Source organism: Arctopsyche grandis, chromosome 11, assembly GCF_051622035.1.
Source record: "Arctopsyche grandis isolate Sample6627 chromosome 11, ASM5162203v2, whole genome shotgun sequence".
Taxonomy (NCBI): Eukaryota; Metazoa; Arthropoda; class Insecta; order Trichoptera; family Hydropsychidae; genus Arctopsyche; species Arctopsyche grandis.
This window is the reverse complement of record NC_135365.1, coordinates 3,844,062-3,870,371: the sequence shown is the minus strand read 5'-3', so window position 1 is coordinate 3,870,371 and position 26,310 is coordinate 3,844,062. Positions and strand designations below refer to the sequence as shown.

The following is a 26,310-nucleotide window of genomic DNA, read 5'->3' as shown; positions in this document are numbered from 1 at the left end:
AGATTTTATCTAGTCTTATGTGTATAACGCAATTTCCTTGAGTGCCGTGTTAAGCTAATTTTCGATTTCAGGGGTACCTTCGCAACCCTCAAATCTGAGAGCGACCGATATTGGAGAAACTTCCATGACGTTGCAATGGAGTAAGCCCTCGCACTCCGGAGAAAATATAGTCAGCTATGAGTTATATTGGAACGATACGTACGCCCAGGAGAAACATCATAGGTAAGAAACATCGCTGGGTTCACTTCAAACGATCTCGTTGAGCTTTTGATGCTTTTGCTCCCTCAATTCTCTCATAGCAATAAGGGAATTAGCTTTTACAAGTCTACTGTGTACTTACAACTTCCAGCTAGAGTGAATGTTGTAAAACATTGAGGCACTTTGTGTAATCAACTGGGATGCGTAACACTTAATCGGTTGTAGTACGTCTTGATCAATACTCGTTTCATTGAATGATACCAATACTACCTTATAACCTTCCACAAACCGACGCTAAAAAAATTCCACGTAAAAAACGAGACACATTAAAACGTAATGTTTTATTCGCGTCGGTTTATGGAAAGTTTAATATATGTAGATGTTTTTAGAGTATATGTAAAACTTATTGCTTACCTCCGTTTTGTACTTCTAAAACACCAACAATATTTTACACCAAATTCGATGTTGCTCAAACAGAACATAGCATACACACATTTCAATCAATCGTCTAGATATAACCATACATTTTAAATTCAGTTTATTTCATCAGAACGAAATTCGACTACCTTCTAAACTGTAACCAACTATTTTTATAATAATTAAGTAAGACTCAACATTATTCTGAAAACTGCAGATAGACAAAGTATATTATTAACGTTACTTTTTTCTTTTTTCAACCAACAAACCAACTCTAGCTTTCTTGATTATTTCAACACCCTTCTACAAACCTATCTCATTACCTGTCCCAACCACTCCAACTTACTTTTCATTCACTTACTATAGATATGTTATTTTGATTACACTTATCTATGACATATTCCATAACACCCCTTCCTCCAACCCAGAAGTTTCATCTAAAAACCATATTTTCTTTATTTTATCCGACTTATCTACTCTAGCTCCTTTGATTACTTCAACATCCTTATACATACATGCATGCATATGTATGTATCTATTTTATCACATGTCCCAACTACTCCATCTTACTTATTACTCGCTTCCGATAGATATGTATGTTACTTTGATCACACTTTTCTGTCACATATTCAATAACACTCCTTCCTTCTACACAAAAGTTTGATTTAAAAAGCATATTTTCTTTATTTTATCCACCCAACCTGCTCTAGCTTTCTTGATTATTTCAACACCCTTCTACAAACCTATCTCATTACCTGTCCCAACCACTCCAACTTACTTTTCATTCACTTACTATAGATATGTTATTTTGATTACACTTATCTATGACATATTCCATAACACCCCTTCCTCCAACCCAGAAGTTTCATCTAAAAACCATATTTTCTTTATTTTATCCGACTTATCTACTCTTGCTCCTTTGATTACTTCAACATCCTTATACATGCATGCATATGTATGTATCTATTTTATCACATGTCCCAACTACTCCATCTTACTTATTACTCGCTTCCGATAAATATGTTACTTTGATCCCATTTTTCTGTCACATATTCAATAACACTCCTTCCTTCAACACAGAAGTTTGATTTAAAAAGCATATTTTCTTTATTTTATCCACCCAACCTGCTCTAGCTTTCTTGATTACTTCAACACCCTTCGACAAACCTATCTCATTACATGTCCCAACCACTCCAACTTACTTTTCATTCGTTACTATAGATCTGCTGCTTTGATCACACTTATCTATGACATATTCCAAAACACTCCTTCCTCCATGTCAGCAGTTTCATCTAAAAACCATATTTTCTTTATTTTATCCAACCAACCTACTCTAGCTTCCTTGATTACTTCATCATCCGTATACATACGTTCCCATCTTAACACAAGTCCTAACTACTCCAACTAACTTTCAACTCGCTTACGGTAATCTGTTACTTTGATCACACTTTTCTTTCACATGTTCCACAACATTCCTTCCTGCAACCCAGAAGTTTTATCTAAAAACCACTTTCTACCCAATGCTTTCCATATACAGCTACAATACCTTTTGTATTTTACGCTCCCATGACAACCCTTAACTTTTTCCATCGTTCCAGGCGCATCCCCATATCGGAGACCTACTCGCTGAGCGGACTCTACCCCAACACCCTGTATTACGTGTGGTTGGCTGCTCGATCTCAACGTGGAGAAGGAGCCACCACACCTGCAGTACCAGTTCGCACCAAGCAGTACGGTAAGGGGAGAAACGAGCGCGAATACACAATCACCGTAACCTATTATTATATATATATTGTTATTATTATTATCAACATAGCACACCATCGTCATCATCACAATCTCAACACACCATCCGAAATCAGATACACATATACATACAACTGACAAAGTCCCCAGTTCGCGAAACGTATGGATGCTGCGGTCTCGACCGCCGACACGTGTCGAACCGCGTACGTCGGAAACGGGTATTATATACCCCGCACAATAACCCTGTCTATCGTAGGTGACGTCGGTGATAAAGGGACAAAATTTTATATGTATACATACATATATATAGTTTTGGTTTTTTTTTTAATCAATTCCACGTATTATATATCGGATGGATTCTATGTATATCGACCCGTTGAGATCGTACCCTGAAAATTCTTCAAAAAATTTTGTTCGGATTGAATTGTTCGGTTGTTTATATAATATTTTCACATTTACTTTTGTATTTTGGTTTTTTTTTAGATAATTATGTCATTTTAATACCGACCATTTGACTTTCATTGATTAAAAACCAATGCCATACGTGTATTTTGTAATTAAATAACGGTTATAAATACACACGATTATCCAACCGTGTAGTCAACGTTATATTTTGCGGTCGCAACAATCGAAAACGACAAGTTTTCATATACAAATGCTTACAAACTGGTTTGTACTAAATCTATTAGCTATATATGTAGGTATATAACCAGATTGGTAAACTTTTTCATATACCTAATAAACAAGGTTACTTATTTTCAACAGTCAATTCAGACCAATCAAAGTCTAAGATCTACATACTTACAATTTAACAATTATAGTTTGAATATAAAACTTTATAATAAATTTTTCCATAAATACTAATAGAATAATCCAGGGTTTCTCAAATTTTTCATACGACGGAACACCAAATAAATCTTGGAACATTGATGGAACACCTTGGTTATTTTGTATGAAAAAAATCTAATAAAAACATAATATAATCTTTTTGTTTCACTGAGCCGCATAACAACCATTAGACTACTCGAGGGTCACAAAATATTTTTTCTTTATGTACCTAGTGGTGAATTTAAAAACATTATATAAAATATTATTCGACAAATTTTTAAAATTAGAATATCAGAAATAAAATATTATCTGCTTTCAATATAACATAAACATGCGTCGTAGGTGAAATTTTTTTTTAATATCCCATAGTAAAAATATGTTCAAATTTGCGTATCGAATCGTTACTTTTTGCTTGCATTTACAACACAGATTAAGAAAGCCTGGGATAATCCAAGATATGCTCAATATCTGTGTTAATCTGAAACTCCAATACAATAAGCGTGTTCTCATATCAACTATAGACATGTTCTTGTTGAAAAATCTCGTCAAAACATTAATTTATCAATCCAATACTGTAAAAAGATCGATGTAGATTTGTTGCTAGTAAACCAATATTTGATATAATTTAAGTACAAACAAATATATGCCTGATTTATTGCAAAAAAATAATTAATGTGGTAATAATAAACGTAAAGCATTAGATAAATATCAAAGATAAATATACTTAATACTTCGAAGAATTCTATCCGAACAATTTTCACAAGACCGTTGTACGTACATATAATAGTTCCTTTCCACTGTGACCTGTGGGTATGAAACATGAAGAAAATTGGCCAACTCTCCTATTATATACCAACATATACATAGAATGTAATATACCTCCGTTTCGGTTTTCCCACACGAGGATCACATCTCACTGACATAATGACAGTTCTTGAATGAGAGTTTGGTTAACCGTTTCCTTATTTAGAAACTCTCGGGTAACGTACTTTCGCCTGTGGGCTTTCGGAAAATCGTTAAATTGGACGCGTTTTGATACAGAAATCACCCTTTTGTCATCATCGAGGACCCACACACTACACAAACAACGATACACCCACATTCTATAAGTATTTTGTGCCATATACACATACACATACAATATATTGTGGAAAGATATCGACTGTGACAAGGTAATGTTCACTTTAATGTGTGATGTGTGTGTGAAATGTGACTAAATCCCAGCACAAAGTAATTAAATTAACATAGCTGCACTTCCTAACTATCCCAAACATCACTATGCTGTAATTTTCGTCGTACTTGCAACATATATTTTATATATAGGTATATAAACAGCTGGCAGAAAGGCAATTTTTTACGAAAGTCGCGTATTCTCTCCATCTACATAAGTTACGAATTGTTAAAAATTGAACCTTTTGATTTTGTACGTACGCGCTTTCGATGAAAGTTGGCTTTTACAATATGCTATTCTCGATATTTTACATATATTTTTATAATAATTATATATATTTATATTTTTTGTGTTGTTTCTCCAAACACTTTTTCGAAAACTTGTTTTTAATTACTACATTTATATCACGGATAACGAAGACTAAAATTGGCGATAGACAACAAACCTTCAATTGGAAAATGGTACACAACATTACTAACTATATTTTCTCGCTTATAATATAATATACATAAGTATATACTCTACACAACAACACTACAAATATGGTTTGAACGCTCAAAACAACGAACGAAAGTGAGATGTATGAGATCAAAATACATATGTTTATAAATTTGCATGCCCACTTGATTTATTACATAGGTATATTAGGAATGTAATATATATTTGTGTATTATTTTTTATTTGATTATATTTGATTTTTGTTTTGATGGCAAATGACTGATTTCTGTTTAACGCACCGCACCTTTTATTTCTTATTTTATTTTGTGCATTCAGTGATTGCACTCACATCGCATTCTCTTGCAGGAAATTATTATAACTATATCATTATGATAATAATAAAAAAAAACGGTATTCTATATCACGCTACAGGCTGACTTAGTCACCTATTCCCGTCAATGGAAATGAGTATTGTAATTTATTTTATATTAGACTACTGCTACATATTAAAGAAAAAAATTATTCCCATATTTCGCTGCATTTTTACTGCTGCTATTGCACCCTGGGAGAAAGATGTTAATGGTAAATAAATTTTTAAATGCGGATGATTTAAATACTGAAGTTAAAGTCATTTGATTGGTTTAGGCATTTTGCTAATGCCAATTTATGTGTAAATTGCTAGAAACATCACGATCCAACTACGCTCTCGACCTCTCTCTTCGTTTTATCTCTAATTTATATTTAGGTCAGAATTATGTATGTATATGTATGTGAAATAATATTCCAAGTCATTGAATCAATTTTATTAAATACGTAAAACTTGTCAAAGTAATAACTTTATAATTATATATTACTTGAAATAACTCACTCTAATCCGATAGGTACGAAGTTACTCGTCAAACGCGCCATAAATTATTTTATATCCAATTTCTGAAAACTCTTACAATTCAATTTCTATAATTGATTGTAATTGTTACTTGAAGCTTGACAATTGTGACTAGTTATATAAGTTCTATATATGAATTTAAACTATGAAAATAAGTGAGGTTAATACATATTTATAACTATTTGAAGTAATTTTAGTTAATACTAGGTTTGGTGTCATTTGGTCTTCAAATTATTAATAGCTTTTAATTATATTTGATATACCCTTAGAAAAAACTTTTATTTTAAATTATTTGAAGTGAATTAATCAACCTTTGTATCCTTATAAATACAATGATAATTTGAGGTTAGGCATAAAAGAATTGCATTTAAAATAACACAGGTGATACTAAATTAGGTCATTTGAGGTATACGCAATAAAGTCACATTAGTAACAGCCGGATATGACAGTACACTTTTGACCATTTATTAATTCATTTGAAAGGAATTAATTAAAAAATATACATATATATATATATGTATTTTCATTTGTATGTTCTAAAAAGTTAAATATTTAATAAAATAATTGTTTTTAAGTGCTCTGTCCGATCCTACGGCATTTCAGATCTAGGATAATATTATATTGATAGATAGAAACCAAACGATTTGTCTGTCGTTAAGATTTCTTCCTGCGATATTTTTTTACGCAGTTGCTAATTTTAATTGAGTAACTCGCTTCAAATAATTTTTCATGGGCAAAATCTTCTGTCAAATTCGTAATTGAGATATAATCTAACCAAAGTTTAATTGTTACGATACAAATATCCTAGCTGGCTATCCTAAAACAGACAGATCGCTGCGCTTTTATCTCTATTGTAGTAATTGTATTTACATATCGATATTACTTTGACAAGTTTTACGACGGCAAGACACTTTCACAAGGACGAGTGCTCAAAAGCGGAACTTTTACTTCCACCTTCCCAACTATTTAATTTTCCGATAATTTTCTTTAATAACTTCGTACCCTTTTAATCCACTAGCATTAAGAAGTTTTAAAATGTATCTAGTCACCTAATAGGATGCCGATCACAAATCCCTGGCATAACTAGAAAACTTCGGCTGACATTGAATTTCCAATAGAAATTGATTTGCAGTATAGAAAAACATGAATGGCTTCCAAAATCCATATTGGCACAAATGTATTAAAATCCAAACCTCGCAAAATGGCAAAATTTCAAAGCGATCGGTGTGTAGGAAGTTTGTCAGACCAATTGTAACTAGTAAAAAACACAGACAATGCCATACAATTTACCGCCACCTATGAAAATCTAATTTGGTTCAATTTGATCGTTTCCATGTGCAAAAGACCAAGCCATGATCCAAAATACTCATAAATTCAGAATTTCTGGTGTAAACAAGTCTTTATGAACGCAGACAAAGCAATTGCACGGATTACACGACTCATATTCAATGCAATCAATTTTTTTTCAATGCTATGGAAAGGCTTATCAGGTAGTATTATTTTTTCGCACATCGGCGTTCTTAAGGCCCATGTACTTGTTAGCAAAACGCCCATCGACGTTGTTCAGCATTGAAAGGATTGAAGATACCGGTCCTATAGTAGTTCACACTTGAAATGGTCAGGGAAGTGGAAGTAAATTGTACATGTTCTTGAGGGGTCTGGGTCACTGCAAGGAAACTGTCTTGATGGAAATTCGAAAGATGGAAAAAATTGAAATCGATTCGTCGTTAGCGTAACTCGAGGCTATCTAAATCTTTTATCATAATGTAACCCTGGCACATGATAAAGGTCGTTTAAATATGTAACCCCAACCTACCATTTCCAGTTGCCATTGGGGATCGACCGAGTCTAGTTAGTCATAATGTACGATTGTATAAAAATATATACAAGTACTCTCTGACTGACTCGGCCCGGTCGAACCTCTATGGTGACTTTGCAGCGGAATTCATCTGTGCCATAGTTTGACCACTTTTTTAATGAGTTGCAAAGGGGTGGTAAATAGGCGAGTATGAATAACTATCTGTTATCGCTATGACCTGACACAAAATTCATTAAGTCTACGCATCGATTTTAATTTTTTCCATCTTTCGACATTCCATTAAGTCACTTTCCTCGCAGTGACGGCCACCGGTTATTGAGCACTCGCAGTAGGGCCGGGCTGCACCGTGCGACTTGCGAGCGACTTGGTTGAGGGCGACCAGACCAATCCATGCAGGTAGATAGGATATGCTACACCCGTCAACTTGTTTGTCGCACACATTTCCATACATGTTTTCGTGTCGCACAACTAGTCGGCCGACAAAGTTGAACGGTGCGGCCCGGCCCGTAGAGCCGAGCCGCACCCACTTCCGTATGGAAATGTGTGCGACAAACAAGTTGACGAGTGTAGCATGTCCCATCTACCTGCATGCATTGGTCTGGTCGCCCTCTACCAAGTCGCTCGCGAGTCGCCCGGTGTGGCCCGGCTCGCAGTGGAGCGGCTCAGCCGTGCCGCGCAATCAGGTTAAGTTAGTCGAACTAGCGCTTAGGAAATTGGAGGTAATTTGCATAGTGGAGGAGGTAAGGCTGTTAGGGGTCCATAATAAGTAGTGAGGGGGGTCGGCAGCGTGGTTGTCATTGTGTATGTGGATTGTGTGCTAACGCACGTGCCGGGTGTTAGTGCCGGGCGCGCCGCCGCGCAACGTGACCGGTGAGCCGGTGTCAGCGACTGCTGTCCGCGTCTCGTGGCAGCCCCCTCCTGCCGAGCGCTCCAACGGACGAATTGTCTACTACAAGCTCCATCTGGTGGAATCTGGTCGGTCTGACAGCGATGCTGCCACCACCACTGTCCACAACGACACCACCATCGTGCTGGACGAGCTCAAGCGGTGGACCGAGTACCGGGTGTGGGTGCTCGCCGGCACCAGCGTCGGCGACGGACCACCCAGCTACCCCATCACTGTGCGAACTCACGAAGACGGTATGTACTCTCACTGCACCCCCTATACCTGTTCTCGAACCACCCGGACCTCAGTCCGATCATCACCATCAAATCCACCCTCCACGTCCTGCTTGGATGGCGGCCTTCTGGCCGCCTGTCTGTCAAAGGACGCTTGAGGGATGTCTCTTTGTGATTTTCAATTCAAATTCTAACATTTCATGAAATCGTCGGAAGAAATGCTCAATTAATTAACAAGTGCAAGTCTGTTGCTTTCTTATATTTTTTAAAAAATACTATAATATTTCCAGTTTATCAAATTTGTTAATCTAATATATAATTTGGAAAGATACTTTGTATACATATATGTATCCTTCGTTCGTTGGGTCGTAGAAATCCGTGACGTCATCGAACAAATAATTCGCTTTTTTCCTATTCAAAAGATTTGAAGTTCCCGGGGGCGTAGGCGCCGAGGACGAAGCCCTAGGGCGGAGTTCCATCCTTGTCAAGGGCGGAACCCTAGGGGGCGCAGACGCCAAGGGCGGATCCCTAAGGGGCACAGATGCCGAGGGCGTACATATAATTTTTTATGAGACTCACTATATATGTTTGTTCGTGATAGTCAATTTAATAAAAAAAACAAATGCGTATTCAAATAAATTTATATAAAATAAAACTATTCAAATAAATTTAATAAAATGTTTACTATTATATTAGTCATGCTTAAGCGGATTGTATTACAAATACAATGGATATAAGGAAGCCGGGTAATACAGCAAGTTTTCGATAATTACATGACATTGACACAAATACTTAGAATGTACATTTTTCCCAGAACTTATATGGGAAGGAGAAAGCGACGCTCTGTAAAAAAATGTTAAAATGAAATTGATAGAAGTTTTTGAAAAATTTAGAAAATAAATGAGAATGATAAAAGTATTCTTAACACTGCCTAAATTATTTGCAAAGGGTGATAAAAAGGCACAAAATCTGACACAAGACCCCGATGTAAATTTTTACTAGTTGATTAAACTCCTCTAGTTTCATGTCATTGACATTAGCTTACTTGAAAGTTAGCTAACCCCGTATGTCGGTAAAATATCAAAGCGAACTGAACAGTAGAAGTGGTTCAATTTATTGACGTCAAGGTATATCACTGAATTAAGTGAGTGAAGATAATAAGCTTATAATAAAAAAATAGCAGACTTGCACCATTAATGAACAATTTTTTTGGCATATTTCATGAAACAAACAATTTCACGAATTAGGAAGTACATAACATTTACACTTAATAATCGATTTTAGTAAAAGTAACTTTCAAACTTAGCTTATTGTATTTTTCAGTCATCGTGACTATAAAGGCCTGTTTCTAAATTCCGCAACCGCGTCTGGTGAATACATGAGAACGAAAATATAAATTTTTCCATATTTCAGGATTATTTTTTTGCACTGTGATCATTTTCTCATTATTGACATACAAGACTATGACTTCACAACACACCTGAAATGTCACATTTCCTGTTTGTCTATAATAACAAAATGATCACAGTGCAAAAAAAAAGGTTAGGAATATGGGAGGATTTATGTATAGTTTGAATTGTTTTTTCATTTTCAAATTAAAAAAAAAATGTTAATCTCTTAAAAGTATCGAATATTTATAGCATTTTTTTTTAATCCTAAAATATCTTATCAATACTCGTTGTATTTTTAATTTTATTGCTGATGGTGATGTCGACTTCCCTTTTACCATATTTATATAATTATGTTTAATTTTTATATTGATTTTGTATTTATTTTAAGTTTTACTGTTTTTTTTTTCAAATTGTACTACAGTGTGCAAATTATAAGATGGTTGGATTGATGTAAGTTCAATCGAAAATGCATAAACCACAATTGTTTTATATTATATTTATTTATTTTATTTATATATTATATTTGTTATTTAAAAAAAAATTCGAGGATTTCTCATAACACTCCTCGTTTTCAGAATCTTTATTTATTTATATTATTTTTATTTTTCATACTCAATATAATTTTATGCACATACTAATTTTATATGCATTTTTGGATTATGGTTAGTATGACTTGGTTTACTACTATTTATAATATATTGGTGATGGGGCTTTCCTCCTGGTTTTTTGTAATATATTATGAATATTAAAAAAATATATATATTGTAATTTTTGAATTTTGTCAAAATATAAATTTAGAAGATTAACTGAATTTCAAACTGAAAGTTTTGTTTTTGAATAAAAATATGACAATTTCATCTTATCACATTTTAATTGAGTCATATTCTTATTCGAAGGCTTTGATTGGTTTTGTTGTAAATATGTTTTATATGCAGCATTTAAATTTATAATGTATAAAAAACAATGTAAAAATTTGAAACAAAGTGTGGGAACTTTCATCGTCCCCACTTTAACTCCAATTATCATCCTTATCCGTTTAATTTATTTATCATTATTATTTTAGTTTTTTTTTTTCGAAATAAAACAAAACGTCACCCTTGAACGACTTGGCATTTAATTTTTAATACTAATTTGCAAATGTTTTTTCTTCTGTCCTTGAAGCTTTAACAGGAAATGTTTAAAAGGAGAGGTTTCTTTACTTAAGTTTCTCGCTTGTAAGTCTTGTGTAAAAAAAAAACACTGAAAAAAATATGCCTCTTAATCGATTGATTGACCAAAATTTTATTTAATTTTTTTCTGTAAGACAGTAGAAGGATCGGAAGATCTGCACACACGCCCATTTAAAAATTTCTCTTGTATATTATTGATTTTAATGTTTTTTTTTTATTATTGAATAATCCACTCACGATCACATGTAATGATTGTTGTGCGGCCGCGTCGAGCGGCCCGCCCATAATATAATTTTATATATTGATTATATATTTATTTTCATATAAATATATATATTACATATACATTTGTATTATTGGCACTCACTGAAATGCAATTTATCTGCACCGTAATATTATTGATTGCAATTTTGTCGACGGCACCGTTTTTCTTGAGTTGACGCACCGTTCAGTATTTAGTCTTCGGATGTTGCATGATGTTTAATTTGTCCAGCCTCCCCCATACCCTAAACGATCCCTACACGCCCGGCACCAGTAGGGTTAATGCCGCACCTCTAGCACCACTCGCACTTTGTGTTATCTAAATATATTTTATATATATATATATACCACCCCCACACTTGGCACTCGTATGCAATATTATTTGTGAGAGGCGATGCCTGTCCGACAGAGTGCCAGGCGCCTGGCGCCTCCCGACACCTAAAACTCACTCACTCGCCACGGCGGCCCACCACAGATTACGACCCACATTTGAATACCAATACCCAGCCCGACTGTCTAGGGGACACTCAGCCGACCACACCGGACACCCACATGCGTACGTACCAAAAATATACAAAAAAAAAACAGTCGTGTACACATCAACAGTCAATTCATAACTGAGCAAAGAGCAAGAGCACCGACCGACACCAGCCTCACGCGGACCATCTCAGTTGTGGACTGGCTCGGATCGATGTGAACACCTCTATACTACTACTACTACTCTCTCTTCTAGTTACTTACTCTATTATACTACAATCTGTACTTTCTTCCTCTTGTTTTTAATATATTTATATATATACTACTATACTAACTCTTTCTCGAATCTATCGCACTGTCGACCTGTCGCCTTCTTCCTTATCTTCTTTTCTTTTATAAAATACTTAAATCCTGTCGATATGCATGCACCTAGGTTTACTTTGTACATTTGTCGAATTTTGCTGAACACCGACACCCGGATAGAGCATAGCGGAGACGGATGTCGCACAGATCTTATATATATATATATGATATATTATGGCTCATCTACACCATGGGCCACGGTGGACCATGCATTTCAATAAACCATTGCTGCCGTCCACACCTTGGACCATGCGTGGCAAGTGAACATCGCAGACTTTTGTCGAAATAAACCATTGCTGGCATCCATACGTGGCGAATAAGTCAATACTGGCTCATTTAGGAACATGACCTTCGCAAGTCATTTCTGATAGTGAGAGGCATCCAAAATCTCAAAATGTCGAAAATATACGATTTCATTGTATCTGAGGGTATTTATGTATTTGGGTCTGGGTCACTGCACAAACTGTGACTTGATGAACAGTCAAAAAATGCAACTCGTAGGAATCAAATGTTCGATTCATTAGGAGAGTCAACGTGAATGCGTGTGAAGAGTATATCCGAATATGTGTGCGTTAGAACGAGACAAAAAGCTTTGTTAAAAACTAAATATTTACCCAATGAACTCTCAGCGGTTCTAGAAGTGTATGTATATTTCAAAATCTGAATTGTTTTTCGTGTTTTGCTTAAAATTGCGATAGTCGTATCAGATTTTTAAATATACATACATACACTTGTAGAACTGCTGAGGGCTTGGGCGAAATCATACAGCGGTGAATGTGGAACGTGGTTTTTTTTAGATAGTTTTAAACATATAGAAAAATGTGGCGTCTATGGGACGCGTACATGGGATAGTCCTTTCAAAACGATACATTCGACCTGTGTCGTGGAAATTATATGGTAGTATTTATGGTTACCTGACAACTCGTTCGCAGATTTTCTGTAAACCGATGATGCGCTCCAGGCATTACGTATACGGCCATCTCTTTCTCACCCCGTCTCTTCACCATGATCTTGTTTACTATGCCATTACGTATGCAGCCATCTCTTTCACAGACCGTCTGTTATCGGTGAAAAAATGGTCTGTGAAAGATATGGCTGCATTCGTAATGGCAGAGTAAACGAGATCATGGTGAACAGACGGGGTGAGAAAGAGATGGCCGTATACGTAATGCCTGGAGTGCATCATCGGTTTACGGAAAATCTGTGAACGAGTTGTCGTGTCACCATTATTTATCCTTGCTTGACAGTGATCTATATAGCCAGCAGCATAGCTCGGACGTTAAGCTTCTGCTTACCGTCAAGAAGGTGCCGGGTTCTATCCCTGAATGAAAATGAATTTTTCAGAGTATGCTGTTGGTCAGACCTGGATTTGTGACTCCAGGTTGATCGTTTCCTATCAGAGTTTGCCAATTTTCTCTGATTTCATTGTTGAAACGGTTCCCGGAAAAAAAAAATTTGCTAAAAATCCTTCCTACCTACTATGTCACCACTATTTGAAATTTGATGGATGTACAATAAAAATTTATGTACAATTCATAGATGTCTCGTTAATTTGCGAGTTTTTTCAGTGTCTCGCAATTCAACGACTTATAATAAAAAAAATGCTGCATTTGTATTTGTAATTGGCCAGGAAGGCGCATTGGGATTTTCCTGTAAGGCCTTCCTGGTATATATGTAAAATAAAATAAAAATAAATAAATACCAAAACGACCCTTTGGACCATTTTCGGTAAAATTGTATAATTGCTTGACACGATAACGGTGTATCCCATATTCGTTATCGATCACTGTCAAGCAAGGATACAATTTTACCGAAAATGATCCAAAGGGTCGTTTTGGTATAGATCACTATCAAGCAAGGATAAATAATACTATTCAATTTCAACGACATATGTCGAATGTATCGGTTTGAAAGGGCTATCCCATGTACGCCACATTTTTTCTGTATTTTTTTTAACTATCTAAAAAAAACCACGTGCCACATTCACCGCTGTGTGATTTCGCCCTTAATCGGGTAAATATTTCGCTTTTAAAAGGGTTTTTGTCTCGTTCTAACGCACACATATATTCGGATATACTCTTCACACGCATTCACATTGACTTCGCCCATGAATCAAGCATTTCATTTTTTGACTGCTCATCAAGTCTTGTATTCTTTTTGGTACTGATTTTGAGTATATTTTCGACTTATGGGCTTTCACGAACAGTATTTTGCCTTTGGTTATTTGACGTGTGTACAAAAACCGACACGAGCATGGGCCAATCGCGGCCATTCAACGCCAACTGCCATCCACACGTTGGCGTTGGCGTTCGTTGGCTTAGCTTGGCCCATCGTGTAGTTGAGCCATTATATTTATTATACCACACGGCCCGCCACACTCACAACCCACAATCGGCCGCCGTTTCACAAACACTACAGCATTTAACAATCGTTACAGCACTGGCCTCCCTCCGCCCCGTTAAGTTGTAGTGTCGTCCGAGGGTTGTACTGATGATGGCTGAATATGGCTCTCGATAACGGTCCACGGACCCGCCGGAATCAATACATGTGTGAGTGACGAGAAAGGAGGGCGCGCCGGGAGACAATTCCGTTTTTTATTTTTATTTTCCATTTTATCTTTTTTTTTGGGGGTCTGTCTCTCAAAAAAGAAAAAAAAAGATAAAACTCCCGGCGCGACCCACCCACCCACGACAACCCCCTTCAAAATGCCGACTCTGGCGCGAACGATAAATACTACAAAACTCTTCTCGCCAATTGCCTCAATGCATTTTTTTTTCTTTTTTTGTCTCTCTCTCTGACTTAAATTGGCACCCTGGGTAACTACCGTACAGCCGTCAAGAGTAAGTATACCCATTACAATACTCTTATTTGTGTATATTTCGTGCTCGCTTACAATTTGTTTTCAACGCTATCTTAACATTAAGTATGGATTTTTAAACATGTACAACAATAATATTAAGAACTAATCTTTCTCAAATTCAAGCTCGCCCTATGGCTTTTTGCAACACGTAAAAACTATAAAAATTGCCGTAAAATAATATCTTTAGCTGTGAAACTCATCAACTTTCATTATTATTTGCAATGAGATGAAACTATAAAGATATCGTTTTACAACAATTCCGTATATAATTTTGAACGCCACCTTTCCTGCTCTTTAGTTTAGATTATTGTAAATTTGTGTATATTGCCTCTATAATGACTTTCTATATATATATATATACATATATATTATTATATATAAAAAAAATTGTGTGTGGTTTATGTATTTTTCTGCACATTATCTATTTCGTCGGATCTTTCAGGTAACTATCGCTGCAAAAGTTTTATTTTATTTTTATCAACGATGGATGTGTTCGCCTCTAGGGCGACCTTTCAACGGAATGTCTCATTCCTGTGTATTTTTATTTATTTATTTATTTGTTTTTGTTAAATGTGTTGGTATTCAAATGTCGAACTCTGAGATTCGTACTGGACATTTTTTTGATTTGTGGATGTGGGTGGCGCCTCGCTTAGCCTGATGACGAAGGCATAAAAGCGATCCGCAAAGGCTAGTATGTTGTGAAGAATACGTGTGTAGTTAGAGACATACGAAAAGCATTGCCTTCCCCATGTTGTCCAGTACGTGTTTCTAAGACGCGGATATGCTTTACAGTGCCTGGAGAAGCTCAAGATGTTCGAGCCTCACCCATCAACTCGACAGCCTTGCACGTGACTTGGAAGCCTCCCCAAGAAAAGGACAGAAACGGAATTATTCGCGGTTACCATGTTCACGTTCAAGAAATCAAAGATGAGGTAAGGACCACTCCTGAAGATGGAATAACTTCTAATACCCAATCTTCTAATGCACACTCTTTAACTCGTATGCATCGATTAGGGGAAGGGTCTCAACGAGCCAATGCGCTTTGAAATCGTTGACTCCAATTCTTTGGAGTACAATGTGACAGGACTACAACCCGACACCAAGTACAGCATTCAAGTTGCAGCTTTGACCCGAAAAGGAGACGGGGATCGTAGCAAACCAATTACTGCGAGAACTCCAGGAGGAGTACCCAACAAACCCACAGTAAACTTAAAGTGAGAACTTTCACCAATCAATTAATACAACTTGTATCTTCAAACTCGTTTAACATTCAATCGTTTTTATCTCAGGGTTTTGGAACGTGAGCCTATTGTCTCCATCGAACTGGAATGGGCGAAACCTTCTCAAACGTACGGTGAACTTCAAGGATATCGACTGAGATACGGTGTCAAAGATCACCCATTGAAAGAGGAACATCTCCCAGGCATAAAAGTAACTTCTCACAGAATCAACGACTTGGAACGTGGCGTCGAGTACGAATTGAGAGTGGCCGGAAAGAATCATATAGGAATAGGGCAGGAAACTATTAAATACTGGCTAACTCCCGAAGGACCACCTTCGGGTCCGCCCACGAATATAACCCACCACTTCCAAACTCCAGATATAGTATGCATCACATGGGAAAAACCCACGAGAGAACACAGAAACGGACAAATTATCAAGTACGATATACAGTTCATGAAAAGGAACGATCAGTCGACCACTATGGAACGAATGACAAATTTAACTCGAGCGGTGTTCACGAATTTGGAAGGCAATACTGAGTACGTGTTCCAAATAAAATCTTATACTAATCAAGGAGCAGGACCTTTCAGTGAAAAGTTCACAGCTCACACGGAGCGTGACATTGGAAGATCTCCCATGGACGTGCACGCTGTAGCGACTTCTGATTCTAGTGTCGAAGTGTGGTGGGAACCCCTTCTTCCAAACAAATACTCAAAGATCATCGGATACGTCATATTTTATACGATGACGGCTGTCGAAGATCTCGATGAATGGCAACGAAAGTTCGTTTCTGTGACACAATCTGCAGATTTGGTCAATATGGAAAAATTCGCTGAATACCACATCGCAGTAGCGGGTAGGACGCAAACGGGTTTTGGAAGACTCTCAGAAAAAGTTACTGTGAAAGTGAAGCCTGAAGATGTGCCTTTAGATTTACGTGCTCATGACGTGTCAACGCACTCGATGACTCTATCATGGTCACCTCCTATTAGACTTAATCCGATAAGTTACAAAATATCGTACGACGCCATTAAGGAATTCGTCGACTCGCAAGGCATGACACAGATGCAGGCCATATCCAGAAAGGACATCGAGCTGAAACAACACATCAGATCGCACACCATCAACGAACTGTCTCCATTTACGACCTATTCTGTCAACGTCAGTGCGGTTCCTAGCGATAAAAAATATCGACCCCCTACTAAAATAACAGTCACGACGCAGATGGCAGCTCCGCAACCTATGGTCAAACCAGATTTTTACGGCGTTGTAAACGGAGAAGAGATACAAGTGATATTACCTCAAGCCTCCGAAGAATACGGACCAATATCGCACTATTTCTTAATCATCGTGCCGGAAGATAAAAACACAGCTAATAAAAATCCTGATCAGTTCCTCACTGACGATATGATCAATTCTAACGGTAAGACTGAAAAAGAAAACGCACCGTACATTGCAGCTAAATTTCCTCAAAGGAATATTCCTTACACATTCCATTTAGGCAGTGGAGATCAGTACGAAGGTTTCACGAATAAAAAACTTGACAAAATAAAGCGGTACAGAATATTCGTAAGGGCTGTCGTGGATACTCCTCAAAAGCATTTGTACACGTCAAGTCCATTTTCGGAGTATTTGTCTTTGGATATGCGCGAAGTACCTCCAGGCGATCCGCCGCGTAGACCTAATCCGAATGTGCCCATTGATCCGGACGTTTCCGTGAATCGTAATACAGAAGAAGCTGGAATGCTTTGGATTATTGGACCTATTATTGCCGCTCTCATGGTTTCGATATGCATGGTGTTCTTGTTCATCGTCAAAAAGCGTCGTCAACCATGCAAAACCCCCGATCAGGCTGCGGTAACGCGCCCACTAATGGCCGCCGATATCGGAATGAGCTCAGCACCTACAGATCCAGTCGAAATGCGAAGACTCAACTTCCAAACACCCGGCATGATATCCCATCCGCCTATTATGATCTCGGAATTAACCAATCACATCGACCGATTGAAGTCGAACGACAATCTGAAATTCTCGCAAGAGTACGAAAGCATCGAACCGGGTCAACAGTTCACGTGGGACCATTCAAACATGGAGGTCAATAAGCCTAAAAATCGATACGCTAATGTTATCGCCTACGATCACAGCAGGGTTATACTACAACCCCAGGACGGAATACTAGGAGGTGATTACATCAATGCTAATTACTGTGACGGCTATCGGAAGCACAACGCTTACGTAGCCACTCAAGGACCACTCCAAGACACCTTCGCCGACTTTTGGAGGATGTGTTGGGAATTGCGCACGGCTACAATAGTGATGATGACCAAATTGGAAGAACGCACTCGTATCAAGTGCGACCAATACTGGCCATCCCGAGGCACCGATACTTACGGACAAATGTCAATTACCATGTCGGAAATGCAAGAATTGGCCACGTACTGCATTAGGACCTTCCAAGTGTCCCGCACAGGACATTCCGAAAGACGTGAAGTTAAACAGCTCCAGTTCACAGCATGGCCTGACCACGGCGTACCCGACCACCCAGCTCCTTTCCTGCAGTTTTTGCGACGAGTGCGTAATTTGAATCCGTCAGATTCTGGACCGATGGTTGTGCATTGCTCGGCCGGAGTAGGTCGCACCGGTTGCTTCATAGTGATCGATTCCATGCTCGAAAGAATGAGACACGAGAAGATGATCGATATATACGGACACGTGACTTGTCTACGAGCCCAGCGCAATTACATGGTGCAAACCGAGGACCAATACATATTCATCCATGATGCTCTGCTGGAGGCTGTGATATGCGGCTCGACCGAAGTGGCTGCTAGGAATCTTCACACGCACATTCAAAAGCTGATGCACAACGACCCGAGCGAAAATATAAGTGGAATGGAGTTGGAATTCAAGAAGCTCTCCAATATTAAAGCCGATTCCACTCGCTTTATGTCTGCGAACATGCCATGCAATAAGCACAAGAATCGACTGGTGCACATCTTGCCGTTTGAATCGACCCGCGTCTGCCTCACTCCCGTTCGCAATATCGAAGGCTCAGACTATATCAACGCGAGCTTTGTAGACGGATACCGATACAGGAATGCTTATATAGCTACCCAGGGACCGCTCAGCGAAACGACTGACGACTTTTGGCGAATGCTCTGGGAGAATAATTCCACGATTGTCGTCATGTTGACTAAACTCAAGGAAATGGGTCGAGTGAGTAGTAATTACATAGTTCTCGTCAAGTTTGGTAAAATTCACACCACATTATACCTTAACAAAACCTTCAAAAAACATTCAAAGTAACTTTTTAAGGATTGCGATATATTAAGATGATCGAATATAAAAACAATAATATTTCATACTTCAATTTAAATTTAATTTAACATTTGAATGGTTGGTTTTAAAAATGAATTGATTAGTGATTTGAAATCAAATTCAAAAATTCTAACTTTTTTACACTACGTATATTAGACGGGGTGTCTATTGAACTTTAGCCCGTTATACATATGTGTAATCGGCCGGCACGCGTTAAAACTGCTGCAGGTCTGTGATCAGTTTTCATTTTTTACGAGTGGTGACTCATACTATCATATAATACGATATATTTTTATCGAATAAACCTAGTTCAGACTTTTAATATTAAAACACGCAGTTTAAACCTGGCATTTCGACAAGTAAACCGTTTGTGTTATTTTTAAAATATATGATGGAATATGAACAGTTCAAAAATTGCATTTATATATGAATTTAGCCAAATTATGGAGTTACACTTAGACGCTCTATATAAACCGAGTACATACATATTAGGTAAATTTTTTTACAAATTGATGTACCTACATATCTTTTCAACATACACTATCAAATCTGTTGTCGCGATTATATAGGTTGAAAAATAAAAATATATAAGCCGTTATATTTGAAATTGAAAGTACACTTTTCTTCATTTCGATAAATATTACGCAAAACATTTGCGTTTTGCGCAAAACATTTGCGTTTTGCAATATTTAAAAAATACTGGCGCCCTGAATTAAGTTTATACTGCATTTCCGAGATTCTGGACATATCGAATTAAAAATAATGATAACAATTTGTGAATTAAGTCAAACTGAAATGGTTTTTTTGGAATTGAAAATTGGACTTATGCTACTTTAAAAAATAACGGCTCATATCCTAAGAATGTGGCTTCTTTGAGCAACATATCGTTCGTCTTACTAGATTCACATATGTAGTATGTACATACATATATACTCAATTTGGTTTACGAAAGCTTCACAAATTGCTAAAACGTTTCTAAATTCGAGGTAATCTAATGATGCGCTTTTGGAATACTAACAAGCGAATTGGCAATGAGTCCCTTTTTTTTAAACATGAAATTTATTACAAATATTTAAGTATTTTTGAATGATTTATTTTCAATCCTGACTTATTTTGTGATTTATGGTACTTGAAAACTGTGCCGTGTAAAATATATACATTAAAAATTGCTTCATAGCTTTTAAACATGGACTATAAACCTGCTAATATTCCTGTAAATATTATCTTGGTAAGACCTGAGTAACTCTATTTAACCCAAATAGCGAAATGTTGCAAAATTCCATAACTTGTTGCATACGAACAGTATGCTAGAGCAGCTTTCGAGTGCTTTTATAACTTGCCAATAAAACTTACAGCTTAATGAATACGTAACCCAATTTCACCAGTCATATTCCATCGATTTGCCAAACTTACAAATTTCACCTGACCCCGATACGAAACACATTTTACTTTTCTCCAAACTTGACGTCGACTCTTTTATAAGTACATTTGAATATATATATGTATTATTGTTATGGGACAGAATTTAATCGAAATATTTACAATTTAGGAAAAGTGTCACCAGTATTGGCCTTCCGATAGATCCGTGCGATACCAATGCTTCGTCGTCGATCCAATAGCCGAATACAATATGCCGCAGTATATACTTCGAGAATTCAAAGTAGGTTTTGTACTAATCTCCTCATCTTATATTTACATTGGCCTTTTATTTTATCTTAACTGATTTTATTTTATTTTTGTTCGAAAGGTAACCGACGCCAGAGACGGGTCGTCACGTACTGTGCGCCAATTCCAATTCACCGACTGGCCTGAACAGGGTGTACCCAAAAGCGGCGAGGGCTTCATCGATTTCCTTGGACAGGTTCACAAAACGAAAGAGCAATTCGGCCAAGACGGTCCAATTACAGTACATTGCAGGTATATATATACATAGAAAGATTCCATTTTTAAATTTAACTTTATTTTTTTCTATCGAGTGATAAAATTTAAACGCCTTGGATGTTTTGTCATTGGTATATTCCCGTAGCATTTGTCCTATCTTTATTATACCTATAGATACTGGTGAGACATTTGCATATACATACATGTGCAATTGTACGAGGCAGACCATCGCAACCTGGTGGACGCGGCCCTTTTAGTACCGTAAGCACCACTTGCATCTAACGCAGCGGTTTCCAAACTGGGAGGCGCGCCTCCCTAGGGAGGCGCGGGCTATTGCCAGGGGAGGCACCAAAACTTTTTAATAAAAAAATAATTTTCATACCATAATATCTACAAATAAATAAAACTTCATATCGTAGCTTAACAGTAAAAATTCAATGCATGAATGTTTATTTTTATTTTTCTTTAATTTTTATATACACATTTAATTAGCAACCCTTCAAGAAGAAAACCAACATGAAGAGGCACATTTGTGGACGAACGATAATTTTATTGTTAATCTTGCCTATTTGGTTGAAATTTTTGGAAAATTGAGCGGTTTAAATAAATCAATGCAGGGATCACAAATACATCCACTTGTTCAAAAAGACAAAGTAAAAGCTTTCATTAAAAAGTTGAAGTTATGGAAATCAAATTTACAAAAGAATGAGTTGGATATGCTTTCACTTTCCAAAGATTTCTGGGCCACAGCCAATATTAAAGAAGGTAAAAATCGTTTTATTGACCACTTGGATGGTTTAGTGCTGCATTTTTCCAATTATTTCAAAGACCTTGATTTCTCAAAGTTTTTGTGGATACAGATTCCATTTAACTACAATGAAGAAGACGAATTCGAGCTGACAACCATCGAAAAAGAAAAATTGATAGAATTATTATGCGATAGCTCACTAAAACAAAAGTTTCAAAATGAAACCATAATTAAATTTTGGATGAATCTTAGTGGAGAGTATGAATCTTTGTATTGAAAAGCAATGCAAGTGCTTCTACCGTTTGTAAAGTCTTATTTAAGTGAAACGGGCTTTTCGGCACTAGCTGCAATGAAAACCAAATATCGAGCCAGGTTAATATCCGAAAAGGAGTTACGAGTGGCACTCTCCATATTGCCCCCAAGATTTGATAAACTTTGTGCCAATAAACAACAACATCCTTCACATTAAATTTTGATGTGTTAGATGTAGTTTAATTAGTAATTTAATATAAAAATAAATATACGTGTTCGTATAAAATTATGTTATAGCAAAACCTTTTTATTATTCTGTCTATTGTAGTGTTCAGTATTTTTTTTAAAATAAAGGTTTATTATTTAAAACGGGTCTATATTATTATATCTATTAAAAATAAAAGGTAGGGAGGCGCGGAAAAAAAATTTTTTTTTAGGGAGGCGTAGTAGCATAAAGTTTGGAAACCGCTGATCTAACGCGTGCGAGCGAGATCGCGTAAGGGAGAAAACCGATGTTAGTTAACGTTTTGTCACCTATGTATGTAGGGACTAGCTAGCGACTGCCGATAAAGTACATATGTATGTACGTAGCTGACAAACTCTACAAGTCGTAAACAATGTTTTCCGCGAATATCAATCGGTTGCGTGGCTCTGGTGTAAGGGGTCGACTTTACAGCGAGATTTCTTGACGCGTCTTTCTTGGTTACTCGGTTAATTTATGCTTTCTTCTAACCCCGTCTTGAACCGAATCGTATACCATGCACATCCTCGTGGCTTCCTTAAGTTCACTGTTAATTCGTATGATCTTTTTATTTCGACAAGTTTCTACCGCATTTCTTTAAATGTGGTAATAATTGTTTTCGATCATTGTCAATATACATGGTAAATGTATCACCGGAAACACTCTAGGGGGTTTCTTTTTGCCTGGCATTGATCAGGCGTGCTAGCGGTTTTTTTACATGTGCAAAAATATCTAAAAATGAAAACACGTGACGTGTTTTAGTTGTTGTGTTTTTGCGCCCAGAATCTTCTAATGTTTTCAAATCGTTATTTTGTACGTTAATTATATCATCTTCTTTTGACCTAAATTTTCTCTGGACAAGACTAGAAGATCAATCTACAATACATAGTTAAAGGCGCATAATACAAGTTTACAGTGATTCCCATATTTAAAGAAATGTAGGAGAAACTTGTCGAAAAAGTCTTCGGGTGTGTCATCAGTGTGCTAACGCCTTCGTCATACACGCCCTTGGAAGTGTGTCACTGACATTTTTACTGTATTTAATGATCAAAGAAATCCAGCAAAGAATCCCCTATGCATCGCATGAATAATCTGGTTTTTTTTTATTTTATTTTAAATATAATGGCACACATACAGAATAAAGTCAAACATATAAGGCAACTGACAACTAAACGTCAAGGTCTCCGAATTTTTTGCATTCTTAAATGTCTTTATTATGATTATTTTTCACCATCGAACAATTCGAAGGGATTTAAATTTCTATCGCTGGCCAAACTGCTCAAAATGGCGAAGTTACAAACCGATCAGAAGAATATAGGAATATTGCCTGAACCATTGGCGAAGTGAACCATATAAAATCCTTGTAAAGACAATATTTAAATCTCTATTAAAGTGAGCACCCATGGTTATATAATAACTAGTTTTTGGGCCCGTTGATTTCAACGGGTGTTTTCGGAAGGGATTTGATACACAAATATTATGTTATATATAAAGAAACAGGTTGTGTTCGATGCGTTATCCTCTTTTTTTTTCAAATATCGTTAAAATATAATTAATTTAATATTAATAATAAATTAATTATATTTTAACGATATACCTATAAGAGGATATTTGTGTTCGAGTTCACGGGTTCGACACCGCCACAAGTCTCGACGAAATGAATTTATACAAAGTTTAGGCTTTTTATCGATTCATTATGTTCGGCTAGCGTTAGGACACACACACATAGATTAGCGTCTTTATATATGTATGTACATATGTATAATAAAAACAAAAAAAAAATACAAAAACAAGTAAATATTAATAATACAACGAATGACAATGAATCAACGACGGATTTGCTTATTCACCTTCGCCCTAAAAGTACTAATTGAATTAGAGAACAAATCGGGGCAATCGTCTGTATAATCGTAAAGATGGCATACCCGAGCAATTGTACCGTTATAGAAGTATTGTCATTTGTTTAAAATTAGATGAATTCTTCTGGGTAGAAGATTTTTTATTGGAACTATTGAATTTCTTTGGAGGGTCATCTTTTCCTAGGATCAGTTTTGAAAATTTAATGATGATATTACAAAGATTGTTTATTGTTTTGTTCATAGTGCGGGTGTCGGTCGTACTGGAGTCTTCATCACTCTGTCCATTGTGTTGGAACGAATGCAGTACGAAGGCGTAGTTGACGTATTCCAGGCAGTTCGAATACTGCGTACCCAGCGTCCAGCTATGGTCCAGACCGAGGTACGTACCCAGATAAAATGTGTACTTTTAAATTGGTACCCCGTTCTTATTTGCGCGGTCCACGAGTGTTTGCACTCCACCTAACCCTAGAAGCGTGCTTCTGCCTCCACATGGCACCTAAATAAACATTTGTGTTGTGTCTGTCCCACAGGATCAGTACCAGTTCTGCTACAGAGCTGCTCTCGAGTACTTGGGATCCTTCGACCACTACGCCAACTGACACTCTTGAGACAGGCTCGTGTAATCAGCGGCGTCGTCCTTCGTTCGTCGTCATCTCTCTCAAGCATTCTAATTAAATTTAAATTTATAACAATGGGTATCAATTACATTTAAGTATATCTCTACTGTTCGTTTGCTTAAAAAAAAAAACGTGATTTTTTTCCTATTAGACTACTGACACTGTCTATATTGCGTTCTTTCTACTTTTCAATCTACTAAACTTTAGCATTGTGTGAACGAATGTTGACTCAAATATATATTTGATTGATTTTTGACTGATTTAACGCTTGCTTTCGAAGTACGTAGCTTATGATCCAATGAGCCTTGTTGGAAAAGTAAAGGGTGTTTAAATCGTTAAATGAAAAATTAAATAAAAAAGAAAACTTGCCTTTGTACTTACAATTACGACAAAAAAAATGTGGATCTATTTTATTACATATTGTGGTATCTAAAACAAATAAAAAAACACAATTTTCGTATTAAAAGTATGCATATATGCGCCACGCGTCGTTATTGTCATTATATAAAAAATAAATAAAAATACTATCGTTGATATAATTGTAAAATGTGGTAAATACAATTGAAAGTAGTGCCTACGTTATTTATTTGGGAAAAAATACCATATTAAGCTTGTAAAAAGTTGATGTAAAGAATGTATCTATTATGTCCCCACCCACCCTCCCCATCCCTCCCTCCCAGTAAATTTAGCTAATATACATAATTAAATTAATTTTGGGCGCGTATCATGTGTAAAAAAATGAACCCACACTGACTATGTATGTATGTAGCTACTTGCCTATCTAGGAGAATTTTAATCGTAAGAAAAAATATTAAAAACCAATATGTATGTACTATGTATATGGTACAGCCAATCATGACATTGGCCACTGTGCAAAATCACCAGTAAAATATATGTATAATTCATTAGAATGCGTGAAAATACACGAATCGAGAGTTTGGTCCGCTTCCGAAAATAATCGCAGTATGAATGTGTGTGTGTACTTATTTTAGATTTTTTTATATTCACATTTTTTATATTATTTTTTTTT

General features: G+C 36.5%; 1 protein-coding gene across 4 annotated transcripts in view; it reads left to right on the top strand.

Annotated features, from left to right (window-relative positions):
- The window catches only part of Lar (tyrosine-protein phosphatase Lar), a 280,520-nt gene extending 254,440 nt beyond the window's left edge, over nt 1-26,080 (top strand). For 2 of the 4 annotated variants that reach the window (XM_077441551.1, XM_077441550.1), the window contains 10 exons: nt 72-222; nt 2,214-2,350; nt 8,344-8,643; nt 15,936-16,075; nt 16,158-16,357; nt 16,433-19,580; nt 21,232-21,342; nt 21,430-21,599; nt 24,907-25,042; nt 25,194-26,080. In XM_077441551.1, the coding sequence (XP_077297677.1) occupies nt 72-222; nt 2,214-2,350; nt 8,344-8,643; nt 15,936-16,075; nt 16,158-16,357; nt 16,433-19,580; nt 21,232-21,342; nt 21,430-21,599; nt 24,907-25,042; nt 25,194-25,262 (4,562 nt within the window). In that variant the 3' untranslated portion in view covers nt 25,263-26,080. The remainder of the gene's footprint in view (nt 1-71; nt 223-2,213; nt 2,351-8,343; nt 8,644-15,935; nt 16,076-16,157; nt 16,358-16,432; nt 19,581-21,231; nt 21,343-21,429; nt 21,600-24,906; nt 25,043-25,193) is intronic. The other 2 variants (XM_077441553.1, XM_077441552.1) reach the window with 1 other exon arrangement.
- Nucleotides 26,081-26,310: the final 230 nt, after the last annotated feature.